General features: G+C 44.0%; 1 protein-coding gene across 1 annotated transcript; it reads right to left on the bottom strand.

The window, feature by feature from the left end:
* On the bottom strand, positions 1–26,974 carry REG4 (regenerating family member 4). Its single transcript, XM_040230919.1, has 6 exons — positions 26,933–26,974; positions 21,680–21,839; positions 12,654–12,751; positions 8,863–9,000; positions 7,264–7,369; positions 1–1,059 (listed from the first exon to the last, which is right to left on the bottom strand). Exons 2-6 carry the CDS (start codon positions 21,744–21,746, stop codon positions 992–994), a joined length of 477 nt encoding a protein of 158 aa, XP_040086853.1. The 5' UTR covers positions 21,747–21,839; positions 26,933–26,974; the 3' UTR covers positions 1–991.
* Between the last annotated feature and the right edge of the window lie 365 nt (positions 26,975–27,339).

Genomic DNA, 27,339 nt, shown 5'->3' with positions numbered 1-27,339 from the left:
TTTTTCTGTAACCGTCAAGTCTGTATTGTTTCATTTTTACATTGCCAAGTAGATTCCTGACATAGGGAGGGGAAAAAATTACCTCCTCGGCATCGGAGCCGCCACCCCAAACCTCAAAAGGCAACGTGAGCAAGACATGAGTTGTCAGCACCCGGAAAGACAAGAGCACCCAAGGCCAGGTCAGCTCCCCTGCACCTGCTTGGACTGTCACCTCCCCTCACAAGCTGCAGGGCTTACAATGAAACAACCTCCCACCCACTCACTCATGCTTAAATGTTGGCGAAGTGTGCCACCTCCATCTCTCCTCTATCTAACCATGGCTGCCACTGGGGAGGAGTTATGCTAAGGAGATGGAAAGCAAATACTAGAAGGAAGGAAATGAAGAAACACTTGGGTGTGTTTTCTGAGTCTGATTGCACCTTTTCACTCTCATTGCTACTGAACTGGAACAGAACAAACTTCTCTGCATACAACCATTCATTTAAAAATGGCCCTGAAATTTTATGGTCTATATCTGCCTAGCAGAGACTTCCCTGGTAAATGTTCCCATGACAAATGGAAAAATAAGCAGATGGCTAAGGAGGGGGGTGAGGGCAATAGAGAGAGGGTAGAGAAATGCAGAAGCTGAAGCGGGCAAAGAGGCTTTTTCCTGAATTTCTTCTCTTGCCATCAAACCTTTATCCCTGATGACCGAAGACCTGGCTCTTTCATCAGTGGGAGAGGCACCCTCACCTGCTAAAGACAGTGGAGGTGGGGAGGAGGAAAGAGAGTGCTATGGAAAGGGGTTGTGGGGTGAACACTTAGAGCTAGAAGACACTGTTGTACCAATGTTGACCTCCCTGCCTCTGAGCTTAAAATGTCAGTGGAATAAGGGCTTCATCAGTCTTAGTTGCTATGTTTACTCTTCGAGACAATGATCAGATAGGCAGCATGGCAGAGAAGGAAGAAGAAAGGGCCTTGAGCCAGGGTTGGCAGGATTTGGATTCTTGCTCTAGGGTCGGTACTTGCACAGGAAGTGTTGGCGCTCGTCACATTCTTTGCTGGTCCAAGTTAAGAAATCTGCAAAAAAATAAACAGATATTTAAATCCACCCACTTGCTGTGTTGTTTATCAGCATTATCTGGGTGTTTCACTTGGACCCATGGATAGGGTACAAAAGTTTGTGTCAGCTTGACTAGGATGTCAATAGTCAAAGCTATGGTTTTTCTAGTGGTCATGTATTGATGCGAGAGTTGGACTATAAAGCTGAGCACCGAAGAATTGATGCTTTTGAACTGTGGTGTTGGAGAAGACTCTTGAGAGTCCCTTGGACTGCAAGGAGATCCAACCAGTCCATCCTAAAGGAAATCAGTCCTGAATATTCATCGGAAGGACTGATGCTGAAGCTGAAACTCCAGTGCTTTGGCCACCTGATGTGAAGAGCTGACTCGTTTGAAACGACCCTGGTGCTGGGAAAGATTGAAGGTGGGAGGAGAAGGGGACAACAGAGGATGAGATGGTTGGATGGCATCACCAACTTAATGGACATGAGTTTGAGTAAACTCCAGGAGTTGGTGATGGACAGGGAGGCCTGGAGTGCTGCAGTCCATGGGGTCACAAAGAGTTGGACACGACTGAGCGACGGAACTGAACTGAACTGACTAGGATGTAGTGCCCAGTTGTTAGGTTAAACACCAGTCTACATTTTGCTGTGAAGGTATTTTTCTATTTAGATGTGATTTAGAGGCCACCCACTCCAGTATTGTGGCGGGGAGAATTCCATGGACTGTACAGTCTGTGGGGTCGCAAGAGTTGGACATGACTGAGCAACTTTCACTTTTATTTGCATTTAAATCAGTAGACTTTGCATAGAGCAGATTACCCTCCCAAACTTGGTAATCATCTAATCAATGAAGGCCTTAAGAGAAAAGACTGAGGTCCCCAGAGGAAGGAATTCAGACTACTCTCAGCCTTAAGCCTGCAACATCAACTTGCAGGAACATCCAGCCTGCTGACCTGTGCTGTGAACCTCAGATCTGCCAGCCCCCCAAATTGAATGAGGGCTTCCCTGGTGGCTCAGCTGGTAAAGAATCCACCTGCAGTGTGAGACACCTGGGTTCAATCCCTGGGTAGAGAAGATCCCCTGGAAGGGAATGGCTATGCACTCCAGTATTCTGGCCTGGAGAATTCCATGGACTGTATAATCCATGGGGTCACAAAGAGTCGGACATGACTGAGTGACTTTTACTTTCACAACTCCATGAGCTAATTCCTTAAAATAAATTTTTCTACCCCACATGCTCTCTCTGTCTGTCTCACTCTACCTTCTCTTTTTTTTGTTTCTTAGGAGAAAGCCAAGACAGGCTAAAAGAAAAATAATTTAAACGTCATACACAATTGCAGACGCTCCATACCAGCATTGCTTTTCAAGAAGGCAGGGCTTGACATTTTGTTGTTGTTGTTTAGTTGCTAAGTCGTGTCCAACTCTTTTGCAACCCCATGGACTGCAGTCCACCAGGCTTCTCTGTCCACGGAATCCCCAGGCAAGAACACTGGAGAGGGTTGCCATTTCCTTCTCCAGGGGATCTTTCTGACCCAGGGATCAAACCTGTATCTCCTATATTGGCAGATAAGAGCTTGACGAGCCCCGTGAACCTTGACATACATCAGTTGAAATGAAGATGTGGGAAGGAGTCCTTTCTTGTTTGAAATAGGATGCTGCTGTAAGGAACACAGCTGAGGCAGCTCCCATTTGAAGTTCACAGAATTGGAAGCTGCTGAAGCCAGCCATGTCCCAACGGGCCACTTATGTATAAAGGAGGACAGAAAGGAAGGACTTTGGAAGGACTGAAGTATTTTTGAGGAGAGGTTCAGTTTTTCTTCTTCCAGAAAATAAGCTCCACAGAGTGGCTTGCCAATCTGGTGTGTCTACCACTGAGCGATGAGTTGCTCCCCAGTTGGCTGTCTGCCTGGCTTTGACTTCCAGATCTGGCTCTGACACTGGTACCAGGGTGTGTCAAGTCGATGGGATAAGAGCCTGGGAGGGAGGGCATGGAGGTGCAGCCAGGCAAACCACGGTGAGGTGCCTGGTTCTCAGGAGGAAGAGGAGATAGGTCCTGACCACTCCCTCAGCCATAGGGCCCAGAGCTGGGGCCACAGAGCGTCAATGAGATGGAGATGCAAACATTCTGGGCACTGCCAAAGTGTGGGGCAAAGAGAGCATGGCACGAGCTTCAAATGACCATGGGGAACACAGCAAGCTCCCCAGTGGGCGCTAACTTAGGAAAGTGTCTCTCCTCCCTCATTCCTGCGTGAAAGAGGGGCAGGTTCAGGGAGGGGTGTAGGAGACCATACTCGCCTCCCTTCCAGGCCATGAAAGCCACAAGCCAAGTCTGCACAGCGATAAGCATCGGACATATATTGGGTTTCCCTGGTGGCTCAGCTGGTAAAGAATCTGCCTGCAATGCAGGAGACCCGGGTTTGATCCCTGGCTAGGGAAGATCCCCTGAAAAAGGAAATGGCAACCCACTCCAGCATTCTTGCCTGGAGAATCCCAGGGACAGAGGAGCCTGGTGGGATATAGTCCTTGGGATCGCAAGAGCCAGAGTTAATGACTAAACCACCACCACCACCACGATGATTAGTATTATTTTTCCTTCTGTACAGAGTGGCATCTGAGGCACAGAGAAGTAAGGAATCTGGTCAAGGTCACACAGCTAAGTAAAGGAACTAGACTCCTACCCCAGGCATTCAGAATGCAGAGCTCAGGGCCTTGACCTAAACTATATTAAATATGAAATTTATTTTTCGGTTGTAGAACCCTAGTTATCATTACTCAATATCTCATGGTGAACCAGTAGGTAACTCAGGAAACACTGTGAAATACAGTTTTCCAAAGGGTCCTGGTCTTTCTAAACAAATAGAAAAAAGGAACAAGTTCAGTCACACAGAGAAGCACACACATGGAATGTGTGTGGCTGTAACTGGGGACACTAATATTATATCTTATGAGGCTTAAACAAACTATACAGCCCCTGAGTTGGTGAAGCTGAATCTGTTATATAAATATAAAGTGACATTGACAGGGCTGAGGGGAATACTCTTTTGAATTCTACCTTCACCAGTTTCTAATCCTTGCTTCCTTCCTTGAACTTTTCTGCCCCGAGAGCCTGTATCCTGAGAGTGGAGAGCTGGGCTGAGTGAATGGGAAGAGAAGTGTCCTGTGGCCTGGTGTTCTCAGGTGGATGACCCACACAGGATACTTCATTGTTGGAAACTTTGCTAATGTGGACACAGACTGACAGTATGAGGATTTTGTTTGAGAACTCTATCTGATGGAGACCTTAGAATCATGGTAGGGACCTTGGGAGGCCATGGTTCCCTGGAGCTTGGTCTGGCATCCAGCCCTAGGGGTTCTGATGCTGTCAGTCTCAAGCAATCCTTAAAATTCATATTTGTAAAATGTTCCTTAGCTGACTCTCATGTGCCATGAGCCTCTTTTAATGCTTTTTAAAAAATTTAATTATTTATTTTAATTGGAGGATAATTACAATATCGTGATGGTTTTTGCTATATATCAATATGAATCAGCCATAGGCATACATGCAGCCCCATCCTGAGCCCTTCTTCCACCTATCTCCCCACCCTATCCTTCTAGGTTGTCCCAGAGCACCGGCTTTGAGTGCCTTGCTTCATGCATCAAACTCGCACTGCTTATCTATTCTACATATGGTGATGCATATGGTTGGTTCAATGCTATTCTCTCAAATCATCACATCCTCTCCTTCTCCCACTGAGTCCAAAAGTCTATTCTTTGTGTCTGTGTTATCTTTGCTGCCCTGCACATAGGATCATCAGAACACCTTTCTAGATTTCGTGTATATGCATTAATACGCAGTATTTGCCTTTCTCTTTTTTAATGCTGTAGCTGCAATATCAACCACATGCATGCAAGTCGTGTCCAACTTAGCTCGACAGGCTCCTTCTGTCCATGGGATTTCCCAGGCAAGAATACTGGAGTGGGTTGCCATTTCCTCCTCTTGGGGATTTTCCCAACCCAGCGATCGAACCCATGTCTCCTGCATTGGCAGGCAGGTTCTTTACCATTAAACCACCAGGGAAGCCCCAGTATCAACCACAATGTCCACTTTTGCTTGGTTAACTCTACTGATGGGTTTCTCACTACTGTCTAGCGTAGCTCATTATATTTTTGGACCATGCTGATTGTTGAGAATATTTTCCTTAGCTTGGATAGAAATTTACATTTTGGTAAATTTCTACATATTGGTCTTGGTGTATTCCTTTCATCAGAGGTGACTTATTCCTTAAACAGCAGCTGTAGTCCCTTTGAGACTGTGGGAAGTGCCTCCTTGGTCTGTGATATGACCCACTTAGACCTCTGAAGCTTCGCTTAGCGCTCACCTGAGTTTGTTCATCACTTTGCTGTCAGAAAGTTTTGCATATAACCTTTATTCTTCAGACAATAGTAAACCTGTTCCACATTCCTTTCCATCTGAGCCCCAGTACCTGAGTCCTCAGTTCTGCCCAGGCTCAACCCCTGGCTAGTGGGGAAATCCTGGTGACACTACGAAGGCCTTTTAAACACACTGGGATGTTCTCTTTCAGATCAAGCATCTTTTACATCTTTGACATTCTGTTTCCTTTTCATGTCACTTATTAGCTGTGGTTCTCATATAGGAGTGATTTTGTCTCTGCAGGGGATATTTAGGGCTTTCCTCGTGGCTCAGACGCTAAAGAATCTGCCTGCCAATGCAGGAGATGTGGGTTCGATCCCTGGGTCAGGAAGATCCCCTGGAGAAGGGAATGGCTACCCACTCCAGTACTCTTGCCTGGCAAATTCCAAGGACAGAGGAGCCTGTCAGGCTACAGTTTATGGGGTTGCAAAGAGTTGGACATGACTGAGCAACTAACACTTTCGGGGACATTTAGCAAAGTCTGCAGACATTTTTGGTTGTTACAACCTGTGTGTGTGTGTGTGTGTGTGTGTGTATGCTGCTGGTATCTGCTGGTTAGTGACTAGGGAATGCTAACCCTACAATGCACAGGGCAGCTCCCACAACAAATCATTACCCACCCCAAACGGCATTTGTAGCAAGGCTGAAAACCCTAACACATTAGCATGAAAAGCAAAGCTTGAAGGCAGGCGAAAGAACTGAAGAGGCTGCAGTGACGGTGCCCAGCCTGCAGCCGAGGTTCTGGGCACTATGTTCTGGGATGAAACTCAGAGAATATGAGCGAAGAATGCAGGCAAAGCGAGGTTTCTAGGGCTTATGGGGAACCCTGACTATAAAGAAGCCTGAAAGCAGTCACACATATTTGCTCCCTGTAGTCTGGGTTTCCCCAAATATGGCATATTTCCCCCTCATGGTATACGACAGAATTTTAAGATAAACAGAGACACAGATGTAGAGAACAAATGGATGGACACCTAGAGGGGAAAAGGAGAGGGGACGGATTGAGAGATTGGGATTGACACATATACACCACTGTGTTTAAAATAGATAACTGATGAGAACATACTGTGTAGCACCGTGAGAAAAAAAGAGGGGTCAGTCTGCTCATAGGCCATGTTTTAAGTTAATCTTAAAAATGCATTCCAATATACAGTGGGTGCAGACAAATACTATTTGATTCCACTTGCATGAGGTACCTCGAATAGTCAAACTCATAGAGTCAGAAAGGTCAGTGGTAGATGCCAGGGCTGGAGGTGGGGATAGGGATGTGGGGAGAGGGAAGGGGGATTTAGTGTTTAATGGGGACAGAGTTTCAGTTTAAAGAGGTGAAAAATTTGGGAGATGGACGATGGTGAGAGTTGCACAACAATGTGAATGACCTTAGTGCCACTGAGCTATACAGTTAAACTTGGTTAAGATAGTGTGTTTTATATTATGTGACTTTTACTATGATAAAAAAACATAAAAAAGAGGATGTAAAAAAAAGTGAATGTAATCATTTGCTGTATAGCAGTAATTAATACAACGTTGTTAATCAACTATACTTCAGTTAAAATGAGTTATTGAAAAACAAAAAAAATGAAAAAAGTGATTGGAGTAAAAGAAAATATTGATAAATGAATGGTTGGTACACTGATATGGCAAAAATTGTGAAATGGTCACAAATGGTCAGTGAGTAATGTCTGGGACAAGGCCACTGTCCCGTGGAGTTGTTGGTGTGAAATGGTGCAAAGAGGAGTCAATGTCCAGCTTCGCTCTTAACAGGAAAGAGAAGGAGCTGGGATTCAGGAAGAGATGTGGTAGAACTTACTGGTCTTGGCATTCATCTCAGCACAGTACTTGTTCTCACCCACGGACTTGCCAGACAAGGATCTGTAAATATACACGGCTCCATCGACCCACTGCCAGTGATGCTTCTGCAAATGACAGGAGATGGGAGACACGTACACATTAGGCTGCCCACCTGCTCACAGCCCAGAAGGTCAGCACAGCCCCCTTAACCACAGCTTTCACTGGAAAACTTGGGAGAGCACAGAAATGTGTGAAGGGAAAATAGAAAAGTCACTCCATTTAACCTTCAGGAAGACAACATTACTAATATTTTACCATATTTACTTGTGGTGTAACCATTTTTATCTATCACAATATTTTTATGTGCTGAAAAATGTGGTAGCCTTTAAAACATATATATTCAATTTTGTAGTATTTTGCTTTCCAAACATGTTTTAATGGTAAAAATGTACCACAATTTACCTTGCTAATTCTTCTATTGATTGATGGCTATGTTGTTTCCAATTTACAATTACTGCAAAGAATACCGCTATGAACAATTTTATTTGTAAAGCTGTTTCTATACTTAAAATTATTTTTTAAAACTAAAATCCTAGAAGTAGAATTAATGACCAAGGGGCGTGAATATTTCAAGGATATTCAAATGCATTTCTAAACTGCTTTTCAAAAACAGTTCAGTTGTAGGAATTTATACCATCATTTACTGGGAAATTTCTCTTTATCTTAAAAATATTATTCATTAAGACAAAGCAAACATCTAGTAATCTAAGTCAAATTATATCATTATTCTAATTTGTATTTCTTTGATGCATTCATTGCACAATTCGTTAGGCTGTTTATTAGCCTCAGTCATGAAGGTAGAAAATTAAATTTAAAAAAAATCTGGTAGAAATTCCTTCAATTAAAAAAAAAATCAGTTAGAAATAGATGTAAATATTTATCCTGTCTTTGAATGAGAGAGCTCTGGTTGATTGCAGTGTGAATACTAACAATGTAAAATTAATTGTATAAATTCTCTGTAACATCTATAGCAAAGATTATTAAGAAACACAAAGTCAGGATTTTTTCCTTGTATTCTTTGTGCTTTTTTTGGTTAACATAGGAGCCCTACAAAGAATCTATAAATTGCAGGTCCCACACAGAGAATTCACAAAGAGGTACTGAGAGGGGTAAAATGAAAGACCAGTGAAGAAAGCTAAGGATGGCATAAAACACATGACCACATCTAGTGAAAAGCTTAACTGAAAGCTTTCCACTTTAACTCAAGATCTAATTGGAATTTAATTAAGTGGGATCTCGTAATGAGCTTCTGTGTGTGTGTCTGTTCATTTGTATATGTATATGCCCCTACGTACTTACAGAAACCTTTTCTGAAAGGCTCTGAGAAGCTGGTACTTCTGTGTTTGGAGGGATTTGAGAGGGCTCTAAATGGATAGGCCTGTAAGTGGAGGACATTGCTTTGTCCCTAACCTGGAAGCCTTGGCCTCTATCAGCCGGAGGCAGGAGACTGAAGATCTGTTGTGTGTGCCCTTGCCAGTGGGCCTGGGGCTGTTTCCCAGACAGGAGCTGTCTATCTGCGTTTCCCATGGGGCCACGAGTGGGCCAGGTCTGACGTTACCTTCTGCGGGTCATGCAGGCCAATCCACACCGGCTTGTTTCTTTGATAGGCACCTATGTACTTTGCTATGGTGCTGGCTTCCTTTAAACTCAGGACAGATGCCAAATGGGCTCCGTTTCCATATGACTGACATTCGAGCTGAGGGCAAGGAGGAGATATGAGGTTTAAAAACATAGCCCACACCCTAAATGTCCATCTAGAGACAAATGGATAAAGAAGATATGGTATATCTTTTTTATGGCTGGGTAATAGTCTATTATGGGCTGAGTAATAACGGACTATTCCGTTCAGTTCAGTTCAGTTCAGTCGCTCAGTCGTGTCCAACTCTTTGCGACCCCATGGACTGCAGCCCACCAGGCTCCTTCGTCCATGGGATTTTCCAGGCAAGAGTACTGCAGTGGGGTGCCATTGCCTTCTCCGTCAGAGTCTATTACTCTGCCACAAAAAAGAATGAAATAATAACATTTGTGGCAACATGGAAGGACCTAGAGACTATCATACTAAGTGAAGCAAGTCAGACAAAGACAAATACCATATGATATCACTTCTTTGTGGAATCTAAAAAATGATGCAAATGAACTTATTTACAAAACAGAAACAGACTCACAGTATTAAAAAACAAACTTCTGGTTACCAAAGGGGTCAGAGGGGGAGGGATAAATTAGAAGGTTGGGATTAAAATATACATACTACAATATATGAAACAGATCAACAACAAGGATCTACTGTATAACACAGGGAACTCTACTCAACATCTTGTAAAGACATATAAGGGAAAAGAATCTAAAAAAGAATATATTGGTAGAGGTATATGTATAACTGAATCACTTCGCTGTACACCTGAAACTACTGGGATACTGTAAATCCACTGTATTTCAAGAAAATTTAGAAAAAGAAAGAAAAGCACAGCCTTCACCTCAGAACCCTAGCTCACCAAGCAGCATGCACCCACAGCCTCACCGCCTCTCAGGATAGAAGACTTCCTGCCATCATGGGAGAAAGCACAATGTCACAGGTGTCAGGGCTCCTCGAGGCCAGGTCACGAGCTTTAGGGCCAGGGGAAGTGCCTGGGGTCCTGGACTTGCCTCTCATTTGTGTATGTGACCTTGACAAGTCCCTGTCCCTCTCTTCCTCTGGAGGACATAATTATGGCTACACAAGGGAGTTGTTACGAGGATGAAACTGTCATAATGATGTATAATAGTAATACACTTCAATAAATCTGAGACCACTGATTGTGAAATGTGCCATTCTCTAACTAGAAACTTACTGCCCAATTGAAAAACTCATTTTATATACACACACTTTACAGACAGACAGAGACACATACTTTATGCTCTCCTGGGCTTTGTTACAGGATCTGCCTACATGATAAAACTTGATTTAATAAAAGCATGGTTTGACTGTGGTTGCTACTCTAATGCTTGCCTTTGAACTTGCTCAGTATTAGATGTGGTTACTGTTTCATGATAATTTAGTCCTGGAGGAGGGCATGGCAACTCACTCTAGTATTCTTGCCTGGAGAATCCCATGGACAGAGGAGCCTGGTAGGCTACATACAGTCCAAAGGGTCGCAAAGAATTGGACACGACTGAAGTGACTTAGCAGTCCTCTAAGTGCCAGCCATTTTATAAAACCTGAATGTTTTTACATCCATAATTTCATTTGCCTTTCAAATTTGCGAGCTGTGGAAGCTGGATTACCAGTCCACGTTTAGGGAGTGTACCAATCACAAAGATTCCTGGGACAGAACAGCAAACAGGCTCAGTTGGTTTAAGTGATATTTTCCCTGTAAATTCACATGGCTAGAACCCAGAGCTCTGTTTCTTCAGTCTGAGATTGGTTTACCTGTCATTTTCATGACAGCTCCATTGCCTCCAGGAGTTTTGTGAACTAAGATAGCAGCTAGGAATCAAGAAGCACAGCGCTGTGGGGTCAGAGTCTCCAGTCCTTCCCGATACCTTCTCTGCACTCTGGTTCAGAAGTGATTAATTCTGCTAAGGCTCGGTAGCAATCTTATGGATTGTTTTTGCCTTGAAAATCTGAATTGAGCATCTACCAGGTGCCAGAGGTTTTTTGCAACAACCCCAACAACCCCATGGAATGAAAGCATTATCCCCATGTTACAGAAGAAAACTGGTAAAGCGAGGTATAGCTCGAACTAATGCCTGGCAAAGCGTGATTTAAATGCACACCTATATTATTCCAATATAGACTTGGACTTCCCAGGTGGGCTTCCCAGGTGGCTCAGTGGGTAAAGAATCTGCCTGCAGTGCAGGAGACACAGGAGACGCAGGTTCAATCCCTGGGTTGGGAAGATCCCCTGGAGAAGGGCAGGGCAACCCACTCTAGTATTCTTGCCTGGAGAATCCCATGGACAGAGGAGCCTGCCAGTTACAGTCCATGGGGTTGCAAAGAGTTGGACACGACTGAAGTGACTGAGCACACGTATTATTCCAAAGCTCCCCAGATATCTTCCTCTTTGTTTTGGTAGAATTAACTTTGGGCTCTCTGGGGACAGCCAATACAAACGTCTGAGGCCATTGTGGGCCCAGATTGTACCCCATATGCCCACTGGTCTCCCCAGTCAGTCACTCCAGTAAAGCAACCACAATTCAAGAGACACAGCAGCCCTGACTCCTCACATTCCGAGGTAACTTACTCTGACTGGCTACCTGGGTATCTCTCAGGAAAGCCTCAGTGAAATAAAACCAATGCATTTGTTGAGTTGTGGGGACACTAGGCCTTCCATGTGTTCGGAATGCTTCACTCTCTGTTAGGTGGCTCTGAGGCTGGTAAATCTTGTACAGCAATTCAAGTTGTCCTTCCTGTAAGTTCCTCATCTCATCCTCTTTGGCTTAATGTACTTCTGTCTTTTTCCCTGATAATGGACTCCCAGCTATCTCTGGTTCATTCTCATGCCTTTGTAGCCCCTCCAGGGTCTGGGCCTGTAGCATGCACTCCATCAATTTGTTGTTGTTCAGTCACCCAGTCATGTCCAACTCTTTGCGACTCCATGGACTGCAGCACACCAGGCCTCCCTGTCCCTCACCATCTCCCAAAGTTTGCCCAAGTTCATGTCCACCGCATCAGTGATGCCATCCAGCCATTTCATCCTCTGATGCCCTCTTCTCCTCCTGTTCTCGATCTTTCCCAGCATCAGGGACTTTTTCAATGAGTCAGCTGTTCGCATCAAATGACCAAAATACTGGAGTTCAGCTTCAGCATCAGTCTTTCCAATGAGTCTCCAGGGTTGATTTCCCTTAAGATTGACTGGCTTGATCTCTTTGCTGTCCAGGGGACTCTCAGAAGTCTCCACCAGCATCACAGCTCAAAGGCATCAATTATTCAGTGCTCCACCTTCTTTGTGGTCCAACTCTCACAACCACAACTGTACATGACCACTGGGAAGAACATAGTCTTGATTATATGGACCTTTACTGGCAGAGTAATGTCTCTGCTTTCCAACACACTGTCTAGGTTTGTCATAGTTTTCCTGCCAAGAAGCAAATGTCTTCTGATTTCACGGCTGCAGTCACCACTGCAGTGATTTCAGAGCCCCCAAAGAGGAAATATGTCACTACTTTCTCCTTTTGCGCCTCAATGTGCTCCATCGATGCTTACAACATTAGAGGAGTTGAAGGGGTAACCCTCTTCTCTCCACTTCACCTGCCAGCTGACTTCTCAGAATACCAGGGAAGGACCCTTGGCTCTGAGTTGAATGACACCTGGAGCTTCAGCTGTTCCCTTGCTCTAGAGACACCTCTCTGAGCGTGAGCCAGATTTCTTACCTCAGCCTCGGACCAGTTCCTCAGCTTCCGGAAGTATCCGTAGCAATACGACATGTGGTAAAACCACCCGGTAGCACAGCTAGGTCTCAGGACAACGGCTGTGCACAAACAAAAGCAAATACAAGTTACAAAGGAAAGAAAAAGCGATTCATCCCCTTAGCCAGTGTAAGACCCAGGTCCCCTTGAAGGAGGAGAGGCTGAGCGTCCTGGAGGAAGGCTCTCTCTCTGCTGCCACATCTTTATACTGTTCACCTTTCTCCTAGCATCTCCAGAAGGGGCTGTGGTCCTTTACCAGAGTACTTCAGCACTGGGGAAAAGGAGATAATCAGATCTTCGAGGATACCAGACACTGGCTCTGAGCTAACACCGCTTTCAGGAGACCCCAAACATCACGAAGGTCTGCCAGTCAAGTCGGGCTTTATGGAGGTCGAGCGCTCAATGATGTTTTAGCTCAGGACTATTTTCCATGGACCCAGTGGTCCTCCAAGCCCATCTCTGTGCTAATTTCGTCAATAATGAAATATGTAATTGGAATAAACATCCTCAGCAACTGGTAGAATCCTCACGCTGGTAGCAAGATCGAACAGATGTAATTCAAGAGATCACAAGAGTGGGTGAGGGGCATACATTGGTAGTTTTAGGCATCATAGGGAGCAAATGGGTGTTTCCTTTTTTTATCTAGGGGAATGCATGACCAGTTAGATGGCAACTTGGCAGGAACTTGAGAATGGGGGGCTGTAAGTCAGTAGCCAGGGGAGGGGAACATTTTAGGCTAAGGGGGTGGGTGAGCAGAGAAATGGCAGCAGAAAGAGCAAACACTTAGGTTTGCCTTACGTGTAGAGGGTCTGTCAGGCAACCCAGAGGCCAGGGAAACCATGATTCAGAGAGAAGCACAAACTCTTTCAGCTAGTGGACTGATGAATGGGCCATGCCACTGAAACGGCTGGAAATGCAGAGGACCCAGGTAATGAAGGGGATACTGAGCTAGTAAGTTTGGACTTTGTGCCAGTGTGGCTGTGCAGTAATGCTGTGGATGCATGCAGGAGTCTTTCCACCCCCAGTGCATGTCCACGGGCTGTTGTGGTCACATAGCCTCTCCTCTCTCCTCAGGCAGATGACACTGTTGTCACTTGCTTGCCTTACGCTTCTGTTCTACTTTATTGTGTGTGTCAGCCCCTCAGTCATGTCCAACTCTTTGAGACCCCATCGACTAAGGTCTGCCAGGCTCCTCTGTCCATGGAATTCTCCAGGCAAGAATACTGGGGTGGGTTGCCATTCCCTGATCTAGGGGATCTTCCCAATCCAGGGATTGAACCCCTGTATCCTGCATTACAGGCAGATTCTTTACTGCTGAGCCACCAGGGGAGCCCTGTTCTACTTCATTCCTTGCCTACAACTCTCCTCTCCTACAAATCTCCTGTTGCTTTCAAATAAGCTCCCCACTCAGTTGGGCATTCAAGGGTGTTCACAGCCTGGTCTTATGGCCCTAGTGAAACACAGCTTCCTGTGCAGCAGCCCCAGCTCCAGCTTGGAACATGACGCTCATTGTTGACACAGATCCTTTGCTTGTGCTCTGCTTTGCACCTGTGAATGATGGACAATGACTACCCTACTGGAGGCACAGTAAGAAAACTTTCAATGTGAAAATATCTCTTTTGCCCTTTAGTGTTTGCCCATTTTGTTTGCCTTTAACCCCATGGAAAAGAAATGCAAAAAAGCAAAATGGCTGTCTGGGGAGGCCTTACAAATAGCTGTGAAAAGAAGAGTAGTGAAAAGCAAAGGAGAAAAGGAAAGATATAAGCATCTGAATGCAGAGTTCCAAAGAATAGCAAGGAGAGATAAGAAAGCCTTCCTCAGCGATCAATGCAAAGAAATGGAGGAAAACAACAGAATGGGAAAGACTAGAGATCTCTTCAAGAAAATTAGCGATACCAAGGGAACATTTCATGCAAAGATGGGCTCAATAAAGGACAGAAATGGTATGGACCTAACAGAAGCAGAAGATATTAAGAAGAGATGGCAAGAATACACAGGAGAACTGTACAAAAAAGATCTTCACGACCAAGATAATCAAGATGGTGTGATCACTTACCGAGAGCCAGACATCCTGGAATGTGAAGTCAAGTGGGCCTTAGAAAGCATCAGTACGAACAAAGCTAGTGGAGGTGATGGAATTCCAATGGAGCTATTTCAAATCCTGAAAGATGATGCTGTGAAAGTGCTGCACTCAATACGCCAGCAAATTTAAAAAACTCAGCAGTGGCCACAGGACTGGAAAAGGTCAGTTTTCATTCCAATCCCAAAGAAAGGCAATGCCAAAGAATGCTCAAACTACCACACAATTGCACTCATCTCACACGCTAGTAAAGTAATGCTCAAATTCTCCAAGTCAGGCTTCAGCAATACGTAAACCATGAACTTCCAGATGTTCAAGCTGGTTTTAGAAAAGGCAGAGGAACCAGAGATCAAATTGCCAACATCTGCTAGATCATCAAAAAAGAAAGAGAGTTCCAGAAAAACATCTATTTCTGCTTTATTGACTATGCCAAAGCCTTTTACTGTGTGGATCGCAAGAAACTGTGGAAAATTCTGAAAGAAATGGGAATACCAGACCCCCTGACTTGCCTCTTGAGAAACCTATATGCAGGTCAGGAAGAAACAGTTAGAACTGGACATGGAACAACAGACTGGTTCCAAATAGGAAAAGGAGTATGTCAAGGCTGTATATTGTCACCCTGCTTATTTAACTTCTATGCAGAGTACATCATGAGAAACGCTGGGCTAGAGGATGCACAAGCTGGAATCAAGATTGCCAGGAGAAATATCAATAACCTCAGATATGCAGATGATACCACCCTTATGGCAGAAAGTGAAGAGGAACTAAAAAGCCTCTTGATGAAAGTGAAAGAAGAGAGTGAAAAAGTTGGCTTAAAGCTCAACATTCAGAAAACTAAGATCATGGCATCTGGTCCCATCACTTCATGGGAAACAGATGGGGAAACAGTGGAAACAGTGTCAGACTTTATTTTTGGGGGCTCCAAAATCACTGCAGATGGTGACTGCAGCCATGAAATTAAAAGACACTTACTCCATGGAGGAAAGTTATGAGCAACCTAGATAGCATATTCAAAAGCAGAGACATTACTTTGCCAACAAGGGTCCATCTAGCCAAGGCTATGGTTTTTCCAGTAGTCATGTATGGATGTGAGTTGGATTGTGAAGAAGGCTGAGCACCGACGAATTGATGCTTTTGAACTGTGGTGTTGGAGAAGACTCTTGAGAGTCCCTTGGACTGCAAGGAGATCCAACCAGTGCATTCTAAAGGAGATCAGTCCTGGGTGTTCATTGGAAGGAATGATGCTAAAGCTGAAACTCCAGTACTTTGGCCACCTCATGCGAAGAGTTGACTCATTGGAAAAGACTGTGATGCTGGGAGGGATTGGGGGCAGGAGGAGAAGGGGACAACAGAGGATGAGATGGCTGGATGGCATCACGGACTCAATGGACATGAGTCTGAGTGAACTCCGTGAGTTGGTGATGCACAGGGAGGCCTGGCATGCTGGGGGTTGCAAAGAGTTGGACACGACTGAGTGGCTGAACTGAACTGAACCTTGCCTGTGTGCTAAGTCACTTCAGTCGTGTCTGACTCTCTTTGTGACCCCATGGACTGTAGCCCTCCAGGCTCCTCTGTCCACAGGATTCTCCAGGCAAGAATACTGGGGTGGATCATCATGCCCTCCTCCAGTGGATCTTCCCGACCCAGGGATCGAACCCTCATCTATTATGTCTTCTGCATTGGCAGGCAGCTTCTCTACCACTAGCACCACCTGGGAAGCCCTCTGTTTAACCTTGAAAGAGCCTAATTATAGGCATGAAATCATTAGACAATTTAACCTAACTTCTGACTTATGCTCTCCTGAACGCATACTACGGCTTTGTCTAAACTGCTGATTGTTTTCCTAGATAAAAAGAAGTTAAAATGAATAATTCAGCAGTTAAAAATTGTTGTTGTTGTTGTTGTTCAGTCACTAACTCATGTCTGACTCTTTGTGACCCCATGGACTGTAGCACACCAGGCTTCCCTGTCCTTTACCATCTCCCAGAGATTGCTCATACTATGTCCATCGAATCACTGATGCCATCCAACCATCTCATCCTCAGTTGTCCCTTCTCCTCTTGCCTTCAATCTTTCCCAGCATCAGAGTCTTTTCAAATGAGGATGAAAAGATTTGGGGCTTCAGCTTCAGCATCAGTCATTTCAATGAATATTCAGGGATGATTTCCTTTAGGATTAACTGGTTGGATCTCCTTGCAGTCCAAGAGACTCTCTAGAGTCTTCTCCAGCACCACAGTTGGAAAGCATCAGTTCTTCAGTGCTTATCTTTCTTTATGGTCCAACCCTCACATCCATATGTGACTACTGGAAAAACCATAGCTTAGACCATATAGACCTTTGTCGACAAAGTGATGTCCCTGCTTTTTCATATGCTGTCTAAGTTTTCTTAGCTTGTCTTCCAAGGAGCAAAAATATTTTAATTTCATGGCTACAGTCACTGTCTGCAGTGATTTTGGAGCCCAAGAAAATAAAATCTGCCACTGTTTCCACTTTTTCCCCAACTATTTGTCATGAAGCGATGGGACTGGATGCCATGATCTTAGTTTTTTCAATGTTGAGTTTTAAGCCAGTTTTTTCACTCTCCTCTTTCACACTCATCAAGAGGCCCTATCCTTAATAGTCCCCTTCTCAATCCTGCAGGCAGATCATGCAGGCAAGATGCCACTGGGATATTCAACCAGTCTGCACACAGTGGGGAATAACGCAGAATCCAATTTCCTGCATCAAAAAAATTCATTAAGATTCTTCTCTCTTTCTCCCCTTTAAAAATCGTCAAGGCTGAGCAGAATCTTTTGGAGTTGGCCTCTAGACACAAGTTCATCTTCTCCCTAAATTGCCAGCTTTTCTGAGTCAAGCACCTTTCCTTTCTAAGCAACAAGCAGTCAAATTGGGTAACAAAGGGGGTACCTCAAATGTATCAGGAACAAGCAACATAGAAGCTCATATGCTTAAATACCTTACCTTCTACTACCTTTAGGAATAGGAGCATCAGCATTTGATGCTAAATAAGAAGAACACCTTTATGCCACTGTTGCTACTCCTGTTGCACCACCAGCTTCTACATGCAGAGTGCTTCCTTGCCACCAGCACTATGCTGAGGGGTTTATTTGTACTACGTATGTATCTTAGGGAGGCGAGGAAACAGGCTGGGTGGCCGCCCGTGTAAGATCACACAGGGAGGTGGAAAAGCCTCTTTTCAGATTCTGTTCTCTAACTTACGGATCTGTATTCCTGCCACCAAACCTCTCAACTTTGGCTTTTATAAAAAACCAAGAAATTGGAAATATGGCAATGAAAATCATTAGAGGGTTGGGATGCCTTGGTTATTTTATCAGGGGGAAAGAAAGTAAAAGACATCCTTGACTCTGAGAGTAAAAATTGATCTTCTTAAGGAGATGGCTGAGCACCGATTACCACTCCAAATGAAAAGGCTTAAATTTCAGTAAGGAACAGTCTGGAGAGAGATTATGAAGCATGCTTTTCAACTGAACACTGGCGAAAAGATTCTGAAAGAGGTGGAAGGGAAGAGTCCACGTCTCTGACTCCAGTTTGAGGATAAAGGCCCCTTGCTTCACACCAGGTGCTCCTTGTCCAGTTCTCCCTGATTTCTCTTTCGAACTCTGAAGTGACTCTGCTTGGCATCCTGTGGGCAAATGTGTTAGCACAGATTCTCCACCACCAGGCACTTTATTTTTTCCTGAATCCAGGTAGTGAGAGCAGAGCTCTCAGCGGCACACTGGAGGACCTAGAGGGGGTCAGGGCAAAGCACACCTTGGATCATGCTTAAAGCCGGGCCACCAGTACTCTCTTTTTCCCTGCCCCTGTGTCTGTTTTGAGTGTCCTTCTGTTTCTGTCCACGTCGCTCTCTTCGGCTCCCTCTGTGCCTCTCTGTGTCTTTCTGACCCTTTCCGTGTATTTCTCTCGTTTCTTGCTGTCTTCCCACTCACCCTGGTGTCTCTCACTAACTTTCTGCTGGTCTCTGTGCCTGAGTCGCTGTGTGTCGATGACTGTCTGTCTCTCTGCCTCATTCTTTCCTCTCCTTCCTCCTCCCTCACCTCACCACTCACCTCACGATACTACAGCCAAGGCCGCGGCTCCCTGATGGAGACGTGTGAGCTCCTGGAGGGGCAAACTGTGCTGCTCTGCTGGGGCTGCCGCTCTGCCTTCCACCACCTCACACTTCATGGAGCATTGCTGTTCCAGGCATTCGAGTCACCCCCATAATAACCCCGTGAAGTAGACTGTCATTATCCTCAGTTCCAGAGGAGAAAACAAAAGCAGAGAGTTGTCATATCCTGGAGTCCCGCAGCAAATAAGTGACAGAGACAGGATTGGACCACCCAAGATGGTCTGACTCTAAATAGAAGCTCTCAGTCATGATAGTCATTGAAAGCGAAAGTGTTAGTCCCTCAGTCGTGTCCGACCCTTTGCAACCACGTGGACTGTAGCCTGCCAGGCTCCTCTGTCCATGGAATTCTCCAGGCAAGAAGGCTGGAGTGGGTTGCCATTCCTTTCTCCAGGGGATCTTCCCGACCCAGGGATTGAACCCGGGTCGGTTGTATTGCAAGCAGATTCTTTACCGTCTGAGCCACCAAGTTTGTAGCATTGTAGTCATTAGGTTCAATTTATTTGTTAAAAAACCCCTATGGGCCAAGTACATTCATTTAGATTGCCTTGTTTCATTACCAGAGCTTCCCTAAGTAATAAGGATGTATATACCCACTGGACAGATAAGAAAACCTCTTCAGGGGTGAAGTAACCTACTGAAGACACTCATGGGGAATGACGAGGGACCTGGGAGAGGAGCCAGAGCCCAGAAGCCCTAGAACCTTGATTCCGCCACTCATGGTCCTAGATCCCCTCATCCAAACACTTGCAGTGGCAGGAGGTTTTGGCTCCTAACATCCCACCTGGATGACTAATAGTCTTTTTACTCCACCACTTACTAGAAGTGTGGCCTTGGGAACATTATTTAAACTCTTTTAGTTTTGGTTTTCTTGTTTATACACTGAATTATAGGGTTGTTGGGAGGATTAAGTGGGATAATGCATGTACAATGATTAGCACTGAGTGTCTAGTAATTGTCAAAAAATAGTAACTACTTAATAAATTGTAGCTATCAAAATAATCACATTGTCATTGTAACCCATGTAATATGTTTTGAAAATAGTACCTAGTTAGGATTTTTTTTTTAACTTTTTGTTTTCTATTGGAGTATAGCCGATGAACAATATTGTGAGAGTTTCAGGTGAACAGTGAAGGAATCCAGCCATATATATGTGTGTGTGTGTATATATATGTATATATGTGCATCCATTCTCCCCTAAACTCCCCTGTCATCCAGGCCGACACATAACGTTGCTCAGAGTTCCCTGTGCTGTGCAATAGGTCCTTGTTAATCCATTTTCAATAGAGCAGTGGGTACATGTCCATCCCAAACTCCCTCACTGTCTCTCCTCCCCCACCCCCCCTTCTTGGACAGCTCACTCTCCAGGGCACAGTTTGGGCAAATTTCAAGCCTCTTCACGGGGGCCAGAACCAGAGCAGCAAGGCACTAACTACCCAGGCTGTTGATTAGAAACGGCCGGGGAACACGGCCCGCTGGGGGAGCTTGAGGGCAGCCTCTCCCAGTCTTTCACACACTAGCACGTTCCAGAGAAAGTGGTTGAGTTCCCCAGGTCCTGAATGGCTGTAGATGGTCGAGAGAGCTGGTAGCCGGACCCGCAGACTTCAGCCACGAGCACCAACATGAGGCACCAAGAGCCCTGCTTCTCTTTGTATCTCCTTCCAGTCACTCTCTCTCCTGGCCGAGGTATCTGCGCTGGAGAAGTGCTGGGTCATGTACAGCCCCGGGCCCTCTCAAGAGGCCTCTTCTCAACAGAAGTGCGGCTCAGGTGAGTTTCCTCACTCCCTGTACCACACACGACACCAGCAGGGCCTCTGCAGACTGTCAAAGCAGTCAGGACACTTATTCTTAGCTCATATATGCAGCCTTCCTCCCCTGCTTTCTCCACTGGTAGATTCTAGGGTTTTGCTTACTACCTCACAGATGTGTTACTTTGGTATTTTATTTATAAAATATTTTATTTTTGTTTATTTATTTATTTGTCTGTGCCCGGTCTTAGTTGCAGCATGTGGGATCTTAGTTCCCTGACCAGGGATTGAAGCTGGCCGCCTGCATTGGGAGCGCAGTCTTAGCCCCTGGACCCGCAGGGAAGTCCTGACATGTAACTTTGTACTTGATGCTCCCCAGGGATCGAACCCAGGTCTCCTGTATTGCAGGCGGATTCTTTACCAGCTGAGCCACAAGGGAAACCCAAGAATACTGGAGTGGATAGCCTATCCCTTCTCCAGTGGATCTTCCCAACCCAAGAACTGAACTGGGGTATCCTGCATTGCAGGCAGATTCCTTGCCAACTGAGCTATCAGGGAAGCCCTATTTTTGTTTATTTCTTCATTTGTCTGTGCCAGGTCTTAGTTGCAGTATGTGGGATGTTAGTTCCCTGACCAGGGATTGAACCCGGCCACCTGCATTGGGAGCGGAGAGTCTTAGCCACTAGACCACAAGGGAAGTCCTGACATGTGACTTTATACTTGATGCTGGGCCTATAGGTGTTGGAGCCATCTCTCCAACTAGTCTTTATGTTCTGGAAGACTTTATGTTCTGGAATCCCCCAATATGTTCAAATAGGAAAATAATGCACAAAACACTGGATAGTTCTAATTATAGTTATCATTTCTTGACTCCCAGGTGACAGGTACTTTAAATACATTACCTCCACCCTTCACAATAAATTTGCAAAATAATTATTATAATCTACATTTGATTGATGATGGTTTCACTACGGCTTACAACCATGTAAAGAACATTGACTGTGGGCTCAATTCCAGCTTCATGACTGATACTCACCATCCAGGACTTCAGTGCTGACTACATAGCTCATCAGAAAAACCAGCCACATGCTTTTCAGAGCCATCTTCCTCTTCCCGCAGGGACAGAAGTGCTTCAGGAAGCACAGGTCTCAGAGTCCTTGTCAGTTTTTCCTTGATACTCCTGGATTCACCCAGATCTGAAATTTCAACACATTTACACTAGTGAAGTGGACCCAGGAATTTATAAAAGCCAAATCATATTAGTAAATGCATGCTTCTCAGTTGCTCAGTTGTGCCCAATTCTTTGTGATTCCATGGACTGTAGCCTGCCAGGCTCCACTGTCCACAGGATTTTTCAGTAAAATAGTGAAGCAGACGGCCTTTTCCTCTGTCAGGGGATGTTCCTAACCCAGGGATCAAATATATGTCTTCTGCATTGCCTGCACTGGCAGACAGATTCTTTACCTCTGTGCCACCTAGGAAGCCCAAATCATAAATGAAGGAAAAATATTTCTCTGGCTAAACCCAAATTATCCAACAAAGGGAATTTGAAAAGATACATGCACCCCAATGTTCATTTCAGCACGGTTTACAATAGACAAGACATGAAGAAAGTGAAAGTCCTCAGTCGTGACTGAGTGACTCTTTGTGACCCCATGAACTATACTGTTCATGGAATTCTCCAGGCCAGAATGCTGGAGTGGGTAGCCTTTCCCTTCTCCAGGAGATCTTCCAAACCCAGGGATCGAACTCAGGTCTCCTGCATTGCAGGTGGATGCTTTACCAGTTGAGCCAGCAGGGAAGCCCCCAGACAAGACATGGAAGCGACCTAAATGTCCATCAACAGGTGAATGGATAAAGAAGATGTGATGGACCTAGAGATTACTATACCAAGTGAAGTCAGTCAGAAAGAGAAAGACAGACACCATATGATATCACTTACATGGAATCTAAAATATGAAACAAAGGAACTTACAAAACAGGAACAGATTCACAGACTTAGGAAACAAACTTATGGTTACTGGAAGTTGGTTAACTCCTTACACGCCACTACTCCCATAGATGTCACGCGAGTGTATGTTCCTTGATTCTTTGTCTCATCACAACAAAGATTTGCAGTGACGGACATTAAAGCCCCCTTGGCGTGTCGCAGCTCTCAGGTCTTGGATAGACCGTGTTATAGCTCTCAGGTCTTGAATGGACCGTGTTATAGCTCTTAGACAAATCAGTGTTACAACTCAGTGTTCCAGCTCTATTTTATTTAGAAGATAGCAGGAAAATCCATCTTCGAGGCGTGAGGGCACATCGATCTAAAGACACGAGGAGAAGAGTGCCCCAGTGAGCGGGAGAGAGCGAGCGAGCTAGCTTTGGCTCTTCTGTTTATATGTTTATCTCTCCCTGGGCCTGTTCTATGTAAATTGGGCCAGCCAGGAGTGTTGTTTGTTTTACCTGAGGTCCTCACTCCGGTCCTCGGACCTTCTTTTGTTTCATTTTCACGGGCTTTTCCCTTTCTTGGCTGTAGCCACGGCCATTTTGGACTCCTTTTCCCTGTTTTACCTACCTAACAGTTACCAAAGGCAAAAGGTATGGGGACAGGGTAAATTGAGAGTTTGGGATTGATATATACAGAGTATCTTTAAAATAGATAATCAACAAGCATCTACTGTATGGCACAGGGAACTCCACTTTACTAATAATAGTAGCTCCACTTTTCTGTAATAACCCAAATGGGAAAAGAATTTAAAAAAGAACATATGTATATATGTATAACTGAATCACTTTGTTGTACACCAGAAACTAACAGCACTATAAATCAACTATACCCTGCTGCTGGGAAAGACTGAAGACAGGAGAAGAAGGGGATGACAGAGGACGAGATGGTTGGATGGCATCACAGACTCAACTGACATGAGTTTGAGCAAGCTCCAGGAGATGGACAGGGAAGCCTGGTATGCTGCAGTCCATGGGGTGGCAAAGAGTCGGATACAACTTAGCGACTGAACAACAACATACTTCAATATTAAATAAATAGGGATCTCAAGCTAAATAAAAAGGTTAGGAAAATTTATCTTATGCCAGCCCTTTGAGCCAATGGCCAAAGATCTAACTCTGCTGGGCTGAATGGTTTCAAGCCTGAAAGCATTTGGTATACTCTGAAGAGCCCGCCCTTGCTATTCTCAGGACAGCCAACAGAGGGCGTCCAAAGCAAGCTTTCTCTCAGATGAGGCAGTATTTGAGCTTTAGTAGTTTAAGTCATGGAGAAGGCAATGGCACCCCACTCCAGTGCTCTTGCCTAGAAAATCCCATGGACGGAGGAGCCTGGTGGGCTGCAGTCCATGGGGTCGCTAAGAGTCGGACACGACTGAGTGACTTCACTTTCACTTTTCACTTTCATGCATTGGAGAAGGAAATGGCACCCCACTCCAGTGTTCTTGCCTGGAGAATCCCAGGGACGGGGGAGCCTGGTGGGCTGCCGTCTATGGGGTCACACAGAGTCGGACACGACTGAAGCGACTTAGCAGCAGCAGCAGCAGTTTAAGTCAATCAAGTCAATCCCAACCGTGAGTTTTTAAATGGTAGAATTAAAACTGAATATGTTATCTAATATCTCCACTTTACAGTTTAGAAAACCTAAGGTATGGAGTCATTTTCTCATTGTCACACAGCTACAACAAGATTTCCTAACTTGTTCAACTTTACACTTAGGAGATTTCACACTTTTTAAAAAATAATGTTATCTTTTCCTGTGACTAAATAGTACACAAATTATTAAAAGATCATTGAAAAACTAGAGAATATGAAGCAATCTTCCAGAGAAACAATTGAGTAAAGAGCTTATTAACATTTTTCTAGGCATGTGTTGTTTACATAATTTTGTATAAAGAGTCATATAATTCTGTAACCTGGTTTTATCGCTCAGAAACAGATTGATTGTAATAAACATTCCTCCACTCACATAACTTTTATGAAATTTTGCTTCTGTCTTTGGTATAAATTCACATACATGAGAGCCTGCTAAGCTGCTTCAGTCGGGTCTGACTTTGCAACCCTATGGACCATAGCCTGCTAGGCTACTCTGTCCACAGGATTCTCTGTCCATGGGATTCTCTAGGCAAGAAAACCGGAGTGGGTTGCCATGCCCTCCTCCAGGGGAATCTGCTGGACCCAGGAATCGAACTTTTGTCTCTTATATCTCTTGCCTTAGCAGGTGGGTTCTTTACCACTAGCGCCACCTGGTAAGTCTGAATTCACATACACAAGGTTGTAATTTCACAGAACACACAAACTGTCACATTGATATTCTTGGCTAAAATACCTTCTGAACCTAGAGGAGTAGGAGGGAGGCTCAAGAAGGAGGGGATATACGTATACTTATAGCTAATTCAGGTTGTTGTACAGCAGAAACCAAGACAACATTGTAAAGCAATTATAATCCAATTAAAAAATAAATTTAAAAGAATTTTGAAAATGCCCTCTGAATGGGCTGTACTGTGTGTTCATTCTAACACTAGTGGGCAGGAATTCTGCTTTCCCCAGCCCTTAATGAACACCGGATTTGTCAATTTTTTTTCTTGCTAATTTTGGTATATTAAAGAAAAACTTCATTTAAAAAATACTGATAAAGTGGAATGTCTTTTTATATAATGATTAGCTTTTAAAATTTCTTTTATGAATTTTTGGTTTACAGCTTTGCACAGCTTATTGTTGGATTTTTTATCTTTTTCCTCAGGAATTTGGTGGGCTTTCTTTGTATATTTATTGTCTTTTACATCTTACCAAACGACTGAGCGACTGAACTGAACTGAACTGATATTTTACCAAAAATATTTCCCAGTTTGTACTTTCTCTTGTTTACAATATATTTTTTTGCCTACTGAAAATTTCAAAAATTGTCATAGTTATCATATCCTTTATAACTTTTGGAATTTATATTTGAAAAACTGGCCATTGCCACCCACATAAGATTAAAATATCTACCTCTATTCTATTTTTTATCCAGTAGGCAACTACTTTAGTGTAAGCATGGGGTTGGGAAAAAAGTTTTTCCCCCAAATTATTACTAAGATGAGTAATTCATTGCATTTTAATTTGGGCATACTTTATGATCCCCAAATCAGCATACATGTTCTAATTCTCAAGTAATAGATTGCTTAAGGGAAATGGTGGAACAGGGTATTTGAAATGGAAACTTTCCCAGAAAATCTAAAGATTAGGTCCATATGGACACTCTGACAGTGTTGATAAGGAGGGAAACAAAAGAGTGAAGAGTGTGTGGCTGTGATGACCTCTCTCTCTCTCTCTTTTAATTATGGTATTAACCCTGCAATTAATTCCTCTGAGGAGCCTCCATTCCCAAAGTGATAGAGGTATTTTGGCTGTCCTGTACCCGCTTCAAGACACAAATGGTAAAAGCTTCGCTCTCAGGTCAACAATCTGGGGAAGGGAGGCTCAGCATCTTTTTAAATATAGTCCTCCCCACTTATCTGCAGGGAATACGTTCTAAGACCCCCTGAGACCACAGATATTACAGAACCCTATATATACTGTTTTTCCTATGCTAATCGGGGTGGTGGGGGTGGGGTGGAGGGAAGCAGTACCCTGAACAAAGGGATGATCTGCCTCCTGGGTGGGAATAAGCAGGATCATGCTAGATTTCATCAGGCTGCTCAGAACAGAGCATGGCACAATTTATAATTTATGACTTTTTAATTTTGGAGTTTACGTTTAATATTTTCTGACCCCAGCTGACTGAGGATAGCAAACTTTGGAGAGGATGTGATAACCATGACAATTTTTGAAATTTTCCATAGGCAAAAAAATATATTGTAAACAAGAGAAAATACAAACTGGGAAATATTTTTGGTAAGATATCAGGATAAGGCAGGGGCACTACTGTAACCTATAACTGAATCTTAACAAATTGACATTCATTGAATGCCCCCATGTCATCCAGTTTAATCCCCATAACTGGGCTGCATTCCAGATATCATTAGCTTATTTTGCACATGAAGACCCTGAAGTTTATGGAGATTAAGTATTTATCCTACAGTTTCACAGCTTCTAGATTGCTGAACCAGGATTTAACTCAACACTATTTGAGACCAAAGCCAATGCTCTTTATAAGACAAGAAAGGAAATAAGTAATTTAAATTAAACAAAACAGCAACACCAGCACGATTAACATGTTTTGAACTAGAACTTGTCCTTTCTGGCCCAGTTAAAAGCTGGCAAAGAAAAACAGATACTCAAAGAAAGCCCTGTGCCCTCAACTGCATGGAGGATTAATTACCTGGTTGGCATTCAAGGCTCTGAGGACCCCTGCCTTCTTCAGTGTCCTTAGAGATCCCAGGCAGTTTCTGAAGTTCTTATATCTTCTTGCCTCAGGAATTTATGACGTTTGCTCTAATCACACAGCAGCGATGTTTACAAATAATAGCCATCCATAAAAGTCTTATCTACAGTCAAAGTGAGCTATATGAGATATGAATTGAAAACATATCTAAGTTGTGTTTTAATTATTTAAGAGAACCTCTCCCTAATTGCAAATAGAGTCTTTTCTTTACAACCCATTTTAGCAATATCCTGTAATTTGTGATGAAAGAAAATTACACATATTGAAGGATAAGAAAGTAATTTTGGCTTATATTTGATTTAACTTAAAATTTACACTGGGATTTCTTTGGGAGGAATGATGCT

Source organism: Oryx dammah, unplaced genomic scaffold (genome assembly GCF_014754425.2).
Source record: "Oryx dammah isolate SB20612 unplaced genomic scaffold, SCBI_Odam_1.1 HiC_scaffold_28, whole genome shotgun sequence".
Lineage (NCBI taxonomy): Eukaryota > Metazoa > Chordata > Mammalia > Artiodactyla > Bovidae > Oryx > Oryx dammah.
The sequence above is the reverse complement of the archived record's forward strand: the minus strand, read 5'-3'. Positions and strand labels throughout refer to the sequence as shown.

What these genes read in the sequence shown, in the direction of transcription:
- REG4 (XM_040230919.1), bottom strand. Translation starts at nt 21,746, where the DNA reads ATGGCTCTGAAAAGCATGTGGCTGGTTTTTCTGATGAGCTATGTAGTC. An exon ending in GGAACTGGTCCGAGGCTGAG is followed by an intron (nt 9,001 to 12,653) that starts GTAAGAAATCTG and finishes CCTTGCCCTCAG; the next exon opens with CTCGAATGTCAGTCATATGG. An exon ending in GCCTGCATGACCCGCAGAAG is followed by an intron (nt 7,370 to 8,862) that starts GTAACGTCAGAC and finishes TGTCATTTGCAG; the next exon opens with AAGCATCACTGGCAGTGGGT.